Source organism: Pan troglodytes, chromosome 11 (genome assembly GCF_028858775.2).
Source record: "Pan troglodytes isolate AG18354 chromosome 11, NHGRI_mPanTro3-v2.0_pri, whole genome shotgun sequence".
Lineage (NCBI taxonomy): Eukaryota > Metazoa > Chordata > Mammalia > Primates > Hominidae > Pan > Pan troglodytes.
This window is the reverse complement of record NC_072409.2, coordinates 62,541,887-62,559,550: the sequence shown is the minus strand read 5'-3', so window position 1 is coordinate 62,559,550 and position 17,664 is coordinate 62,541,887. Positions and strand designations below refer to the sequence as shown.

The 17,664-nt window shown below is 41.5% G+C and overlaps 1 protein-coding gene across 1 annotated transcript; it reads left to right on the top strand.

Moving 5' to 3' along the window:
• The first annotated feature begins 4,424 nt into the window (after nucleotides 1-4,424).
• C9H9orf57 (chromosome 9 C9orf57 homolog) lies at nucleotides 4,425-13,719 on the top strand. The gene is made up of 5 exons (XM_001147565.5): nucleotides 4,425-4,542; nucleotides 5,653-5,802; nucleotides 8,197-8,256; nucleotides 8,844-8,966; nucleotides 12,660-13,719. Exons 1-5 carry the CDS (start codon nucleotides 4,530-4,532, stop codon nucleotides 12,797-12,799), a joined length of 486 nt encoding a protein of 161 aa, XP_001147565.3. The 5' UTR covers nucleotides 4,425-4,529; the 3' UTR covers nucleotides 12,800-13,719.
• The last annotated feature ends 3,945 nt before the right edge of the window (nucleotides 13,720-17,664 follow it).

The following is a 17,664-nucleotide window of genomic DNA, read 5'->3' as shown; positions in this document are numbered from 1 at the left end:
CGACAGAGTACTATATTCCAGTACCTTCATTATAGAAATGAGTACACTGAAGCCCAGGATGATGGAGTAAGTTAAGATCACCAGGGTTCTTTGTGTTAACACAAAGGTGACTACCCAGGAAGGCAGACAACTGGGTCCTGATTTGCCCGGAGAGACTCTCCCAAGTTGCCCTAGCCTGTCCAACTTTAAATTCGACTCTGAACTCCTTGCTGACTTGGATTCTAGGATTTCACTGGGAAGGTTACATCCCAGACACCAGCTAATTCTTTCTTCCTACCGCCAAAAGAGAAGCATCTTAACAGGCAGCAAAACCATTCAGCAATCTTTAGAAAAAACTGATGCCAGCTCATCCCTTCAGGTCTTAAACACCACTTGGAACCAAAGCCCGCACCAGCCCAAGGGCAGTCCATCCAATCTCACATTCATCTTTGTCACCCAATGTCACTTATCCTTCTCACAGATTCTCATCTCCATATTACCCAGGAATTCCTTCACCTTGTCTTCTTTCCATCAAACATCCCATTCATTTGGAAAACATTTACCAAGCCCCTATTCTGTGCCAAGCCCCCGGTTGGAAGCTGGAGATACCAAGATAGCATCTCTTCACTCAGGGAACTAACGGTCTGGTGAGAGAGAATATAAAGAGATCATTCCTTTAAAGGGTGTTAAGTGGAGTACTAGAGGTAGAGAAGATTAAGACTAAGCTTTTCCCTCAAACACAGACCAATAGAGTTAAGATGCTGAACACTGAGCCCTCAGCATTCCTCTCACCTGTTTCCTCCTTGCCATCCCTTCATGCATCACCTACCTTTTTCCCTGCATCCTTTTTCATCTTTGCCAACCTAAAATTCACTCTTCTGGCAGAATTATTTTCTTTAAAAAAAAAAATGAAATCGGCTGGGCGCAGCAGTTCATGCCTGTAATCCCAGCACTTTAGGAGGCCGAGGTGGGTAGATCACTTGAGGTCAGGAGTTCAAGATCAGTCTAGTGAAACCCCGTCTCTACTAAAAATACAAAATTAGCCAGGCATGGTAGCGCATGCCTGTAATCCCAGCTACTTGGCAGGCTGAGGCAGGAGAATCGCCTGAACCCATGAGGCAGAGGTTGCAGTGAGCTGAGATCGCGCCACTGCACTCCAGCCTGGGCAACAAGAGCGAAACTCCATCTCAAAACAAAAAAAGGAAGAAAGAAAGAAGAAAAAAAGAAAAGAAAAGAAATCAGCCTGTCTGGAACATAGCAGACAGAGAATAAATATTTTTTGAATAAATAATGTCACTCCTGTGCTTAACACCAATCAGTAAATTCCTAACTCATACAGAGGTGCTTGCAATATTTTTCCACTGATTTATCACTAATGAGGAGGGAAATGAAAACAAATATACCCCTGAAGGTATTATTCTGTAAAATGTCCAAATCTAAGATGTGCAGCTCAATAACACTTTATATTTGCAAAAACACATGTGCTCACCTCCCCCATCAAATATAAGACATTTTCATCAGCCTAGAAGGCTTTCTTATGCCCCTTCTCATGTCAGTCCTCCTGCTCAGAGATAACCACTACTCCATCTTTAATCACTACACATAAGTGTCACCTATCTTGAACTTCATACATTCAATGGAATCATACAGTAAATACTCCTATTGACTTGAGTATTACTATTTTGTATCCAGGTAGCTTTGCTAGAGCATCTCAGATGAAATGCCCACCTATAACTCCAAGATACCAGTGGCCACTTTCAGGGCTCCATATTCCATATTGATTTCTTTGTTTTTACCAAAACCTATTTCCTACAGATATCAATTAGGAGGTGTCAGAAAAACAATCTTCACTAAAGGAAAGGAAAAACAGATAATATATATCATGAAAAATATCATCATTATACCTACGAATTTATATTTGTATGAACATTATGTTTGTTGATCGACTAATCAGATAATGTCACTTTCATTCAAGAAAATAAATTTTTAATAGTGGCACATTAGAGCCAAAGAAAAACTTGTAATGAAGACATTTAAACAAGAGGAAAATCTCAAGAAGGAATGGAAGCAAAAGTAGCATTAACTGAGGGGTTATTATGGTCTAGTCATGAATTTGAAGATGAACATGCCACACTGTAGCTCTAAATTGGTATTATCTTTCTAGAAAACTATTTTCCAATGTGTATCAAAAGGCTTATATAAAAGGGTTTTGTTTTGTTTTGAGACGGAGTTTCACTCTCATTGCCCAGGCTGGAGTGCAATGGCGTGATCTTAGCTCATTGCAACCCCCACCTCCTGGGTTCAAGCAATTCTCCTGCCTCAGCTTCCTGAGTAGCTGGGATTACAGGCATGCACCACCACGCCCAGCTAATTTTTTATTTTTAGTAGAGATGGGGTTTCTCCATGTTGGTCAGGCTGGTCTTGAACTCCGACCTCAGGTGACCCGCCCGCCTCAGCCTCCCAAAGTGCTGGGATTACAGGCGTGAGCCACTGCGCCCGGCCAACTTATATAAAAGGTTTATGTTTTTGTTCTGATAATTTAGTTTCTATGAACTTACCCTAAAGAAAATTTTAAACACAAATAAAATTATAATGAAAGATCCCCAAACACGAGGGGATTATTAAATAAATTATAGTAACTCTATATGGTTGAATATTACAGGAGCTTTAAAAATGTATTCTTGGCCGGGCGCGGTGGCAGTAGAATCGCTTTAACCTGGGAGGCAGAGATTGCGGTGAGCCGAGATCGCACCATTGCACTCCAGCCTGGGCAACAAGAGCAAAACTCGTCTCAAAAAAGAAAAGAAAGAAATATTTAATGACAAAATAAGTACTCAAAATATGAAGTTAAGTTTTAAAAAGAACAGGCTACAAAGTTATAGCTATGGGGTGATACAAATTATGTATGTATGTATATTTGAGTATAGGTACTAACATATGTATTAATACACACACATACACACACACATACACACACTCATTTACATTTCCCCACCCTTTGACTAAAAGTGCATACTTGAGAACACCCTTTGTCAATAATAATACATCTATTTCTTCATCTCTGCAACTTGCTAGGCAAAAGATAATGTTAATCTAGACTTTTAGCTATTAATAAATATTATTTTGCAAATCTTTGATTCAATATTAATGAGGATATGGGGGGAAAGTATTCATCCTCTGCTGGTGGGTAGAAACATTTCTATTTTTTTTTTTTTTTTTTTTTTGAGACGGGGTTTCGCTCTTGTTGTCCGGGCTGGAGGGCAGTGGCGCAATCTCGGCTCACTGCAACCTCTGCCTTCCGGTTTCAAGCGATTCTCCTGCCTCAGCCTCCTGAGTAGCGGGAATTACAGGCGCCTGCCACCACGCCTGGCTAATTTTTTTGTATTTTTAGTAGAAAGGGGGTTTCACCATGCTGGCCAGGCTGGTCTCGAACTCTTGAGCTCGTGATCTGCCTGCCTCAGCCTCCCAAAGTGCTGGGATTACAGGCGTGAGCCACCGTGCCCGGCCAGTGGATGGCAAAATTTCTATAGCTACTTTCAGGGGCAATTTGATAGGCCTTGGGAAAAGCAATCCCAATTTTCAGGATCTGTCTTAGAGAAACAATTTGCATATGTGCCCAAGTCCATATACACACATTACAGCATTGTTTGTTATTTTAAAAAAAAGTAGGTATGTGCTCATCAACCAGGAAATGGATAAATATGATGTATCCATACCAGAAAATATTATATAGCAATGAAAAATAATGAAAGTTTGAAAGACTGACATAAGAAGATTTTTAACATATTTTTTAATGAAATATAAGGGGAAAATAATATGTAGAGTATTATATTATTTTGTAAAAGTAAAAGAGAAAGTATTATTATACACAATCCTATGTTATAAGTGTTATGATGAAAATGCACAGAAGAAAAAGTACCCTTGAATAAACTTTAGGAAATGATTTAAAAAAAAAAAGATACCCAACATATTGATAATGTGGTTACATTTGGAGGAGACACTCACTGGGTTTGATGGGAACATAGTCAAAGGGGATTTTAACATTCTTAATACTTTCATTTTTTCAAAAATAATGTATATTAATTTGGAACTATATATTAATTTGGAAATAAACTTTTTTAAAATTCAAATTGCTTTCTGAATGCACTAAGTGCTGCTTTAAAGACTATATGGAATTTTTTTAAAAATTAAGACCAAGTACTTTACATAATAAATAGTATGCCCACAAGGCAATCTATTTCTGAATTACCTAATCTTTGCATAGTGAACATAGCAATCTTCAGCCAAATTTACAGTTAGTTTAACTACTGACCAACTTAGCCTTATTATATTAATTTCATGAGTAAGGAAATTAAGTTCCAAACAGATCAGAGTGTTCAAGTGAAAAAACATTCGCATTTACTCGGTCAGTTTTTACTGTTTAAACCGTTTGGAATCTAGTGGATCAGAGTGTCGCTTTCAGTTGTAACGGACTTCATCACATCACAAATTGTACTCGTTCTCATCCTTTTAAGAAAGTTCAGACCCAGGAAAATTTCCATAGTACCTTAATGAAAAAGATAGGTAGGTCATGAACAACTGAAATATTATACTTTACCCAATCTTACAATTTCTTCCCTTCATTTTAATAAGTATTAACTATCGTTAACTATCACATAATGCTTTTCCCTCATAAATAAGGTCTTTTGCAGTGAAAGTATTATTAATAATTCATAGGCCGGGCATGGTGGCTCACGCCTGTAATCCCAGCACTTTGGGAGACCAAGGTGGGTGGATCATGAGGTCCAGAGATCAAGACCATCCTGGCCAACATGATGAAACCCCGTCTTTACTAAAAATACAAAAATTAGCCGGGTGTTGCAGCATGTGCCTGTAATCCCAGCTACTCGGGAGGCTGAGGCAGGAGAATCGCTTGAACCCGGGAGGCCGAAGTTGCAGTGAGCTGAGATCACGCCATTGCACTCCAGTCTGGCAACAGAATGACACTCCATCTCAAAAATAATAATAATAATAATTCATAAAGGAGCATGAATGAATATGTGTATTTTCCTTTTGGCCAATAGTTAAAAGGATTTCTAACAGGATATTATTCTAGAAATATCATCTATTTCACTTCATATTTCTGTATGAAACCATTATAATTCTGAGGAAAAACTGAAGAGAGAAGGTGATATTTGGTAATAAAATAACTTAAAATGTTCTGGAACTAGAAGTTTTATGGATTTATTTATTTATTTATTTACAGTCTCGCTCTGTCCCCCAGGCTAGAGTGCAGTGGCCTGATCTCAGCTCACTGCAACCTTTGCATCCTGGGTTCAAGCGATTCTTGTGCCTCAGCCTCCCAAGTAGCTGGGATTGCAGGCACCCACAACCACACCTGGCTAATTTTTGTATTTTTAGTAGAGACGGGGTTTCACCATGTTGGGCAGTCTGGTCTTGAACTCCTGACCTCAGGCGATCTGCCCACCTTGGCCTCCCAAAGCGTTGGGAATACAGGCGTGAGCCACTGCGCCCAGCCATATGGTGACTTTTTTTATAAAGACAGGTACCTTATTTTTCCTCCTTCACAAAATAAACTTATTTATATTGTCTTAATGAAATCAATAAAACTTAACCAGTCCTTTCCGTTTTTAAAATAGCTAACATAAATGTGTAACTTTATTGCTTCCCCAGAAATCAGTGGGACGTGTCTTTCCTTTCATCTCCTTTTCGGCTTGGAAATCAGAATGAGAAGGATTGTTTTTGCTGGTGTTATCTTATTCCGCCTCTTAGGTGTTATCTTACTCCGCCTCTTAGGTGTTATCTTATTCGGCCGCTTAGGTGGTAAGTCATTAGGAAAGCATAAGTTAAAAGGATAGAAAATTATTAAGAAATTGTAGGGCCGAGCGTGGTGGCTCACGCCTGTAATCCCAGCACTTTGGGAGGCTGAGGCGGGTGGATCAGGTCTGAGGTCGGGAGTTCAAGACCACCCTGACCAACATGGAGAAACCCTGTCTCTACCAAAAACACAAAATTAGCTGGGCGTGGTGGTGCATGCCTGTAAACCTAGCTACTCGGGAGGCTGAGGCAGGAGAATTGCTTGAACCCAGGAGGCAGAGCTTGCAGTGAGCTGAGATCATGCCATTGCACTCCAGCCTGGGCAACAAGAGTGAAACTCTGTCTCAAAAAAAAAAAAATTGTTGATTGATCATTGATTATGAATGGAAAGTCTGTCACGCTTAGTGGCAGAACCAATGTGAAATTTCCCAAGTGTCTTTAGATGAGGTTGAGCCTGGGGAAAATCATCAACAAAGGTTAATTAGCCTCATCAGCCAGACTGTTTTCTATTAAAAATGTTCTCTTCTATCTCCCAATATGGCAGAGGGAGATATAAAACACATTGCAGAAAACATCTGGTAAACCCTTCTTTGGGGCCATCAATGAATAGGAGTGACATGGCAGTGGTCATCATATAGTGGAAGATGGAAACTGTGAGCACTCAGAGAAATTCTGGCTCAGTTTCAAAAGAATCTTTTAACAATCTGAGCTGTTTTTAATGGTGATCAGTTCTCTATCACTGGCCAAAGCTCCCTGCAGAAGCTATAAGAAAGATCCCTAAGGCTGGCCGCGGTGGCTCACGCCTGTAATCCTAGCACTTTGGGAGGCTGAGGCAGGTAGATTGCCTGAGCTCAGGAGTTCAAGACCAGCCTGGGCAACACGGTGAAACCCCATCTCTACTAAAATACAAAAAATTAGCTGGGCTTGGAGGTGGGCGCCTGTAGTCCCAGCTACTCGGGAAGCTGAGGCTGGAGAATTGCTTCAACCCGAGAGGCAGAGGTTGCAGTGAGATGAGATTGCACCACTGCACTCCAACCTGGACAAAAGAGCAAGGCTCTGTCTCTAAAAAAAAAGAAAGATCCTTGAATTGGAAGCATCAATGATTCACAAACATTGGTCTAGACATTGATTGCTAAATCATATCCCCTCAGCTATTTCTGCAGATCTAAATACAAATTCTCAAGCCCCACCTTCCATAGATTCTAACTCAGGTTTTTGGGGGCCCTGGGAATCTGTGAGTTTATTTAATCTGCTTAAAGAAATCTGATGCACAGTAGAATTTGGAAAACAATCTTCTAGATAATGTCTTCCAATCTTACCAATATTGACCAGTTCAAGAATCTCTGGGCTATTTCTATATAAACAAAATGAATAATATTTTCAAGCCACTGAATTTGAGTATGGAAGATAACCAATATGTAAACATTAATGAAGCAATAAATATTCATGAAGAATCGACTATATATAATATGCTACCTTAGGCACTGAAATTAAGCCCTAACAGTGAATATGTGGCTGAAATTAAATTTTCTGGTAAAATAAATTTGGGGTGATTTAATTAAGCACTGAGGAACTGAATGAATTTTAACCAACTAAGTTGTTTAGACCACCTGGGCTCCTGACTGATTACCACAGTTCAAGGTGCTTCCAATTCATAAATACAGCATACGCTTCGAAATTTCCCTCACTAAACTCTCAAAATAAAAAATAATTTTAGCCTGGTGCGATGGCTCACACCTGTAATCCCAGCACTCTGGGAGGCCGAGGTGGGTAGATCACCTGAGTTAGGAGTTTGAGACCAGCCTGGCCAATATGGTGAAACCCCATCTCTACTAAAAATACAAAAAATTAGCCGGGCGTGGTGGTGTGCACCTGTAATCCCAGCTACTCAGGAGGTTGAGGCAGGAGAATCGCTTGAACCCGGGAGGTGGAGGTTGCAGTGAGCCGAGATCACGCCATTGCTCTCCAGCCTGGGCAACGAGTGAAATTCCATCTCAAAAAAAAAATAATAATTTACGTTAGGTTTTAGAATTTTTAAAATATTGCTTACTTCCTGGGCACAATGGCCCACACCTTTAATCCCAGCACTTTGGGAGGCCAAAGCAGAGAGACCAGCCTGGGCAACATAGCGAAACCCCATCCTCCCCACTAAACATACAAAAAGCTGGACACGGTGTGTGTGTGCCTGTAGTCCCAGCTACTTGGGAGGCCAAAGTGGGAGGATCACTCACTTATGCCTGGGAAGCGGAGGTTGCAGTAAGCCGAGATTGTGCCACTGCACTCCAGCCTGGGTAACAGGAGTGCAACCCTGTCTCAAAAAAAAAAAAAAAAGTATACATATATATATATACATTTGCAGAGCATGCAATCTTTCAATCCCCTTCCATGGATGTCTTTTAGACCTGGGAACCTGCCAGACAAAACCTGGTCAATACTGGAAAGAAGAGGTCCATATTCAAGGTAAGTTTTGACACTTTAAAAATTTTAATTAAAATAAGCACAGGGAAAATGCTTATCACAACAAACTTTCATATGCCAGATGCTACACTAAGGGCTTTGCCAGGGCTACATTACACCAACAAAACAATGAAAAGAGCTGGATGGATCCTGTCACTATCCCCATTTTAAAGATGAGATAGCTGAGACACGAACGATTAAGTAATTTGCACAGTCACATAGCTAATGAGTCTTATAGACAAGATTCAAATGTGAGTACTTTGACTCCAGAGCACACATTCCTAATAATCTATATACTTTCTCATTCACACCACTCACGTACTCACAAAAAAGTAATACACAATTTTCAGAGCCCTTCTAAACTTGGGCCCTGTGCACCAGTTGCATGCCCGTGAAACTGGCCTTCTCCAAAACATAAAAAAAAATAAAATATATATATTTAATATATATAACATAAAATATATATATAACATAAATACATATATATAAAGTCAAAAATCACTACTTTATTTTTTTGATCTCTCTTCCTTCCTCGTTTTCTCTCTCGTATCTATCACTACTTTCTCATTTTTCTGCCCCCGTACTTGGAGATGTTGGAGGTTTGATTTGCAGAGCATGCAATCTTTCACTGCCCTTCCATGGATGTCTTTTAGACCTGGGAACCTGCCAGGCAGAACCTGGTCAGTACTGTAAAGAAGAGGTCCACGTTCAAGGTAAGTTTTGACACTTTAAAAATTTTAATTAAAATAAGCACAGGGAAAATGCTTATCACAACAAACTTTCATATGCCAGATGCTACACTAAGGGCTTTGCCAGGGCTACATTACACCAACAAAACAATGAAAAGAGCTGGATGGATCCTGTCACTATCCCCATTTTAAAGATGAGATAGCTGAGACACGAACGATTAAGTAATTTGCACAGTCACATAGCTAATGAGTCTTATAGACAAGATTCAAATGTGAGTACTTTGACTCCAGAGCACACATTCCTAATAATCTATATATTGTCTCATTCACACCACTCACGTACTCACAAAAAAGTAATACACAATTTTCAGAGCCCTTCTAAACTTGGGCCCTGTGCACCAGTTGCATGCCCGTGAAACTGACCTTCTCCAAAACATAAAAATCCAAATAATGAAACATTGGAAGAAAATACTGGGAAACATTTTAAGTTTGAAAGAATGGAGGTTAGCTAGGCATGGTAGCACACACCTGTAGCAGTCCCAGCTACCGGGGAGGCCAGGTGGGAGGATCACCTGAGCCCAGGAGGTTGAGGCCACAGTGAGCTGTGATCACACCACTACACTCTAGCCTGAACAACGGAGTGAGACCATGTCTCGAAAAGGAAGGAAAGAAGGAAGGAAGGAAGGAAGGAAGGAAGGAAGGAAGGAAGGAAGGAAGGAAGGAAGGAAGGAAGGAGGGAGGGAGGGAGGGAGGGAAGGAGGGAGGGAAGGAAAGAAGGAAGGAAGGAAGGAAGGAAAGAGAAAGAAAGAAAGAGGACGGAAGGAAGGAAGGAAAGAGAAAGAAAGAAAGAGGACGGAAGGAAGGAAGGCAGGAAGGCAGGAAGGAAGGCAGGAAACAACGGAGGCTCTTTAACATCCAAAATCCAGACCAGGCACAGTGACTCAGCCTATAATCCTAGCACTTTAGAAGGCAGAGGTGCGTGGATTGCTTGAACTCAGGAGTTCAAGACCAACCTGGGCAACATGGTGAAGCCCTGTCTCTACAAAAAATATATATATATATAAAAATTAGTCGGGCATGGTGGCTTGCACCACCATGTTCCCAGTTACTCAGCATGGAGGCTGAGGCAGGAAACTTGCTTGAGCCCAGGAGGCGGAGGTTGCAGGGAGCCGAGATTGAACCACTGCACTGCAGCCTCGGTGACAAGAGTAAGACATTGTCTCAAAAAAAAAAAAAAAAAAAAAAAATCCCAAACCCCAAAGTTGTAAAGGAAATAATGAATACATTTGAATATATGAAGAGTTTAACATTTATAAAATGTGTGATAATTCCAAAATGTAAAAGATAAGGAATTAACTGGGTGAAAATATAAGAAACATGGATAACATTAATATTTATCCAGAATAAAAAACTTCAAAAACAATTTTAAAAAGACCAACAATCAAGAGTAAATACCTTATTAAAGGAAGTAGGAAGGCAATTCCCACAAGGATAAATATAAGTAACCTACAAATATAAAAGCCTACTCAACCTTGTTAGTAAAAATCAAGGAAATGCAAATTATGAAAACAATATAATATTTTTAACCCATCAGATTGGTAAAAAATATAAAAGTTTTATTATATCAGGAGTTAGTATGGGGAAATGGGAATGCTCAGACATTTTCAATGACAGCTTAGATTGGTTCAGCATCTTTTTAGACAATTTGTGAATTTCCATTAAAATTTTAAATAAACACAGCCTTCGACAAAGCAATTCTATTTCTTGGTATCTACTGCGGAAAAATATTTACATTTAACACATGTATCAAGGTTATCATTGCAGCATTACGTTTAATAGTAAAGTAATATAAATGACCTAAATAGGCTAGGCGTGGTGGCTTATGCCTATAATCCCAGCACTTTGGGAAACCAAGGCGGGCAGATCACCTGAAGTGGGGAGTTCGAGACCAGTCTGACCAACATGGAGAAATCCCATCTCTACTAAAAATACAAAATTAGCTGGGTGTTGTGGCGCATGCCCAACTACCTGGGGAGCTGAGGCAGGAGAATCACTTGAACCCGGGAGGTGGAGGTTGCGGTGAGCCAAGATCATGCCATTGCACTCCAGCCTGGGCAACAAGAGCGAAACACTATCTCAAAAAAATAAAAAAAGAAATGACCTAAACGTTCATCTATAGGGAACTAGTCATTCAACTGTGTTATATGCAGGTCATGGAGTGCTATGCAACACTCAAAATGAACCAGATCCCCTTGTTAACATGGAGGAATCTCTAAAACATATTGAGTGGGAAAAAATTCAGTTGCCAACAAGTATGTTCAGTATACCACTGATGAATAAAAATCCACAAAACAAAACTCTAAATTTTTCTGTGGAATTGGAAGGGAAGAACAAAAATTAGAGATCAAAATTAGTTTGGAGAGAGGATGAGAATCATGGGGTCACATCGCAAGGCATTTTGGTATTAAGAGGGTTACTTGGGTTCTGTTCAATCTTTCTAGTTTAGGTCCCCTCTCCAAGGTCAGTTCTCCCCTCTGCTAGTCACAGCCCCTTCTTTATGGAATGGGAAAGATATCCAGACTCCCTGGGCCCATGAGATGTTGGCTCTTCTCTTCCTGAATGTGGCCAGAGAGTCATCTAGCCAGACGGACACCAGAATTAGGATTAAAATACTCTATGTATAAGAAAGAGCCTGGAAGCTTATTCAACAAAATATTAACAATAGTTCTTGATGGGTCGAAGGCCTGGAATGACTACGGTGTTCGGAAGAGCAGTTTCCTAATTTGGGAAATTTGCCATTTACACTAATGCAAGACAAACAACTGATCCTCATGCTTTTGATAGTTTTATCAATAGGGTTTCTCAACTTTTGCACTATTGACATTTTGGGCAGGTGAATTCTTTCTAATGGAGGGCAGTCTTTTGTATTGTAGGATGTACGGCAGCATCATAGCTTTTACCCACTAGATGCCAAGAGCACCTCCAACCCCACCCTGCCGCCCCAACCAGTTCTGACAATAACAATGTCTCTGGGTATTACCCGATGTGCTGGGAAAGGGAGAGCAAAATCATCCCCAGCTGAAAACCCACCATTTTGTCCAAGTTTCCAGTCATCACGTTTTGCTGTCTTTGGGGAATAGCTCCTTTTGTCCTCCTACCTACAACTGGAACTGGGGTGGTAGAATTACCGGATGTTACTGTCACTTATTTTGTTCTTGTGTGCATTTTTTGTGTTTTCTACAGTGATCATGCATTACTTCTTTAATCAGGGAAGGAATTAAGTGAGGTCATACATACGCCTCCATTTCTGAGAGGCCCTTAACACATCTAAAGGATCCTTCTGTACATTCAGCCCTTTGAATAACTCACAACCTGGATAAAACTGGTGGATGATTATCAGGAAGCTTCAAAACAGCTTGCACTTCAGAAATTCTACATAGTCAATGGCAATTGCATGGCTTTTACAATCTGAGTTTGAAAGCTTTTTTGTTTTACGGTTTCAAATCTTGTGTATGCAATGTACCCAACTACAATAGTCTAAGTGGGAGTTCTTAAAGGTAAAATAATGAAATGAACCATTCTTAATGGTGGAAATGCTAGATTCGTATCTTGATAAGACTAAAGTTTTGCTTAGTATTCTTTTTTAACCTATTAGCATCTGAGGCCACATAGGTTGTACCTCCCAAGAAATTTCCTTACCTCTTTTCTCTCCGTCAGGTGGCATTCAATGGTATTCAGTCAAAGGCTGCACAAAGAACACATCAGAGTGCTTCAAGAGTACTCTCGTCAAGAGAATTCTGCAACTGCATGAACTTGTAACTACTTACTGCTGCAATCATTCTTTGTGCAATTTCTGAGTCAGTGGCCCATATCTAAAATGCTTGGCAGATCAATCAGTCTCGAAGCCTGACCTGGCTATCACAAAATGATGGCTATTGTCAATTAGCCCACTTCAGAAACCTCAGACCCTTGTAGGTAGAAGGAATTTTGATCTGAAATTGACTTTGGTTTTCAATATTCCCAGTATCTCCCCCACCACCTCCAACTCATCTGAGAAATAGCCCTTTCAACACCATTTCTCTCCTCTTCTCCTTCTGCTTAATTTACCTTCCTACCACAAGGCTACGAAGAAGGAAAAATGTTAGTGATTCTCCAAGTCAAACTAGGCATGTCACCTCTAACTACTTTCATTTCCCTCAATAATTCCATACTCCAAAATATGGTTACAAATGTTTCACAAGACAGCAAGTGACCTGAGAATATTCATTTGGTTTCCAAAGCAAACTGCCTTGCTCCTTTGGGGTGATTTATGGTATAGAAGAAACTGACTTAACATATACTATAGGGAAAAAATAAGCCATGAATCAGCAAGCCAGGCCTGCGGGAAAAGTATGAACCCAAACAGGAAAGGGCTGAGGCAGGTGGTAGGGCTGGCACTTATTTCTTCCATCTGCCTCAGAGTTTATCCAAATTTTGAATTTTCCGTACCTTAACCATGCCTAAATGCTTTGGCTTGTTCAATTTTGGCAGATTAAGCAGTTCAAGGTAAGCAGAGAAGTAAGTTCCCAACCACAAGGAATTTAAAAGGAGTAGGGACGTACTTTGAACTACATTTCCCATTTTGCGATCATTACGTCTTCTATTACAATGCCCTACTTTGGCAGCATGAAGAGTACTGCATTAATTTAATTTAATTTAAAATTTAATTTAAAACTGTCTTTCTCTGTATTTTCAGGAGTTTGAAAATTCAAAAAATAAATAATAAATGTCAATAAAATCTTGTCTGTCTTTTTCTCGGGACTTAGGACCACATTCACATAGTGAGCCCTCGACAAATGCTTCTCTATCAACTTTGAAGAAAAACAAGCATTTTTTTTTAAAGTCCAGGAAAGCTAGATTTTTTTCCCTTCAGACACGTTTCAACGATATTCCTTAGACCATATCTCTGAAACTAAGAAAAAAAGTCTCCATCCTGAGACTGAAATCTAGCTCCCCTTATTCTGTCATATTTTGCCATAGCCACATTGATGAAGAATGGTTACCTTAGATCAGTGAACTTCATGAAAATCTAACTTTTCTTTCTCTTGGGTTTTTTATTTTATCTTATTTTATTTTTTGAGGTTGGGTCTTGCTCTGTCACCCAAGCTGGAGTATAGTGGTACAATCACAGCTCACTGCCGCCTCAAGCTCTCAAGGCTCAAGTGATCCTCCCACCTCAGCCTCCAGGCTAGCTGGGACTACAGGTGCACACAACCATGCCCCCGCTAATTTTTGTAGAGACAGGGTTTCACCATGTTGTTCAGGCTGGTCTTAAACTCCTGGGCTCAAGCAATCCACCCACCTTGGCCTCCCAAAGTGCTGGGGTTACAGGCATGAGCTACCGTGCTGGGCCTTAGTTTTGTTTTTGTTTTTTTTTTGAGACGGAGTCTCGCTCTTTCACCCAGGCCAGAGTGCAGTGGTGCTATCTCGGCTCACTGCAGGCTCCGCCTCCCGGGTTCACGCCATTCTCCTGCCTCAGCCTCCCAAGTAGCTGAGACTACAGGCGCCCGCCACCACGCCCAGCTAATTTTTTGTATTTTTAGTAGAGACAGGGTTTCACCGTGTTAGCCAGGATGGTCTCGATCTCCTGACCTCATGATCCTCCCGCCTCGGCCTCCCAAAGGGCTGGGATTACAGGCGTCAGCCACCACGACCGGCTGGCTTTAGTTTTTTTTTAAATGTTACATTATTTACCTGATATCACGGTGCTGGGGAATGACAAAATCACATACGCCATCACTAATTCCAGAGTGCTTCCCAAGCCTAATTCACAATCTGGGTGATGTAATGAGAGGAGAACTACGGAGCAGGTGCTAGTTTTTTGGTTCACTAAGTATTATAGCTGTTGACCTCGGCAAGTCCCGTCAGCCTCTCTGCACCTCATTCTTGGATCACACCATCTCTTACATTTCCTCAAATTCTAGCATTTTATGACTCAACATCGAATAAAACCATTTTCTTGTTTTCTTAGATTAAAAATAAGACCTGGTGCTGAACACAGCCCCTGAGATAGGCCCTGATTAAATGACTATTGTGCACCTGTTACCAAAACACCAGGTGTGGTCCAGGTCCTGCTACTGACCGCACAGAAAGCCAAACACTGAGACGAGTATTGCCAAGGAAGAAGGCTTTAGCAGGGTGCTGCAGCTGAGGAGATGGGAGCTCAGTCTCAAACCCTTCTCCCTGACCCACTAAAACGAAAGGTTTACATAGCAGGGAAGAAATGTAACGATATGTAAGAAAACAGGAACTAGGGAGGGGCAAGTAAGCAGTCATGATGAATGAGGGGTCTGGCATCTCATTGTCAGGACCCTGGTGCTCTGGTGAGTTGCAGTTCTTTGATACCCTTTTGCAGAGGTCTGAAGGTCCTTTCCTGAGGAAGGAACTCAGATAAAACAAAAGTTTCAAACTTTAAGAACAGAAGGATCAATTTCTGTGTTTATCAAAAAGAACAGTCCATGGGACTACTGGGTCAGTTTCACACCCAGCTCTGTATAATCTATGAAAAACAGAGGAGAAATGCCAGCCACCAGAGCAGTGACAATCACAGAAGCAGTTTACCTGCATGCCAGTTTGACCCAGCAGTCACCATGGAAACAAAAATAACTTTGACAACTTTGGTGTGTAGACTGAATGATAGTTCCCCAAAGATGTCCACAATCTAATCCCTGGAGCCTGACAAAAGGAAGTTTGTGGATGTACTTAATTTAAGGATTTAAGATTAGGTAATTATCCTGGCTTATTTGGGTAGGCCCAACATAATCACAAGGATGGAGGAGAGCCGAAGAAAGAGGAGATGTGTTTATGGAGGCAGAGGTCACAGATTTGAAGGTGCTATGCTGCTGACTTTGAAGAGGGAGGAGGGGGTCACAGCCAAGGAATTTGGGTGGCTTCTAGAAGCTGGAAAAGGCAAGGAAGCGGAGTCTCCCGAGAGTTTCCAGTGGGAATGCAGCCCTGCTGACACATTTCAGACTTCTGACCTCCAGCACCGTAAGATAATGAATTTGCTTTCGTTAGACGTGGTCATTTGTTACCGCAGCTACGGGAAATGGCTTGGTCATGCAGCGGGTGGTGTGGCATTTCTCTTCCCGCAAGGTTAACACAGGCCATACTGGATTTTTGTGGGATCTAATTTCAAGAGAGACACCTCGGTGTCATATGGTCTTCCTTTCATTCTCACAACCTCTCAGTCATAATTTCCCTCGAAACACACAGATGGCCTACAGACATGCGATCACATCTTTTCAGCTGACACCTCCCACTCAAGCCCCTATCCATTCAGGATTTATTTAGCTAACAAGTTTATTTTTTTCAAGTCCTTCACACCCAAAGACAACGTGATATGAGATTAGCCTGAATGTGATCTATTTATAAGACATCAGCCCGAAGGGCCTGTGGATCCAGGAACCTCCCTTGATCCTCTGAATACTAGGTTGGCTTCCTTGTTGATTACATTTTTCCTGCAACTGAAATAGAAATGTCAGTGGTTAATGCCTCCTAATTTATTTAAATGTCTCTGCAGTCAATACATTAGGGGCATCTGGAGGATGTGGCACGGAAGAGACTGAAATGATTCTATTAGCAAAGGAGAGATGTAACATTTGCCTGCGAGCACTCAGTTACGTCTTCTGAAGTTCCAAGAAGCACACTTTTTACAACTGAGATAGCCATTACCGGCTATCCCACTGTACTGATAAGGAATCTGAAGCTTCCAGAGCTGACAGGTGGCTGAGAGGAACTTGCAGTGATCCTCACTCCTCCACAAATGCCAGCCTTTGAAAGAACCACGTGGGGGGCCAAGAAGCTGAGCATCTGGGTTGCTGCTACTCTGACTCTTCAGTGTATGTTTCAGGCCTCTGAGAAATGAGACATAGGGGCTTTTAAAGGAAGCACAGGAGGCCGGGCACAGTGGCTCACACCTGTAATCCCAGTACTTTGGGAGGCCGAGGCGGGTGGATCACCTGAGCTCAGGAGTTCTAGATCAGCCTGACCAACATGGTGAAACCCCGTCTCTATTAAAAATACAAAAATTAGCCAGGTGTAGTGGTGCATGCCTGTGATCTCAGCTACTTGGGAGGCTGAGGCAGGAGAATTGCTCGAATCCAGGAGGTGGAGGTTGCAGTGAGCCGAGATCACGCCACTGCACTCTGGCCTGGGCAACAGGAGTGAAACTCCGTCTCAAAAATAAAAAATAAAGGAAGCACAAGAGCTAAGAAATAGAAGAAAACAGTGTTAGCAGCAGAACGTATCAGAGTAACACGGCACCAAAATATGTTACTGGCGGCAAATCTGTACGGGTCTGCAGCAACCTCAGTTCTTGCCTCCTCAGAAGAAAGAATTCGACTGGGGGTCATAAGGCAGAAGGACAGACCGAGGCAAGTTTTAGAGCAGGAGTGAAAGCTTATTAAAAGGTTTTAGGGCAGGCTAGGTGCAGCAGCTCTGCCTGTAATCCCAGCACTCTGAGAGGCAGAGGTGGCGGATCACTTGAGGCCAGGAGTTCAAGACCAGCCTGGCCAACATGGCAAAACTCTGTCTCTATTAAAAATTTAAAAATTAGCCGGGTGCAGTGGCGCACACCTGTAGTCCCAGCTACTTGGGAGGTTGAGGCATGAGAATTGCTTGAGCCTGGGAGGCAGAGGTTGCAACGAGCCCAGATCACACCACTACACTCCAGCCTGGGCAA

Coding starts and splice junctions, on each gene's coding strand:
- C9H9orf57 (XM_001147565.5), top strand. Junction 8,257..8,843: donor AGAAGAGGTCCATATTCAAG/GTAAGTTTTGAC, acceptor CCGTACTTGGAG/ATGTTGGAGGTTTGATTTGC. Junction 8,967..12,659: donor AGAAGAGGTCCACGTTCAAG/GTAAGTTTTGAC, acceptor TCTCTCCGTCAG/GTGGCATTCAATGGTATTCA.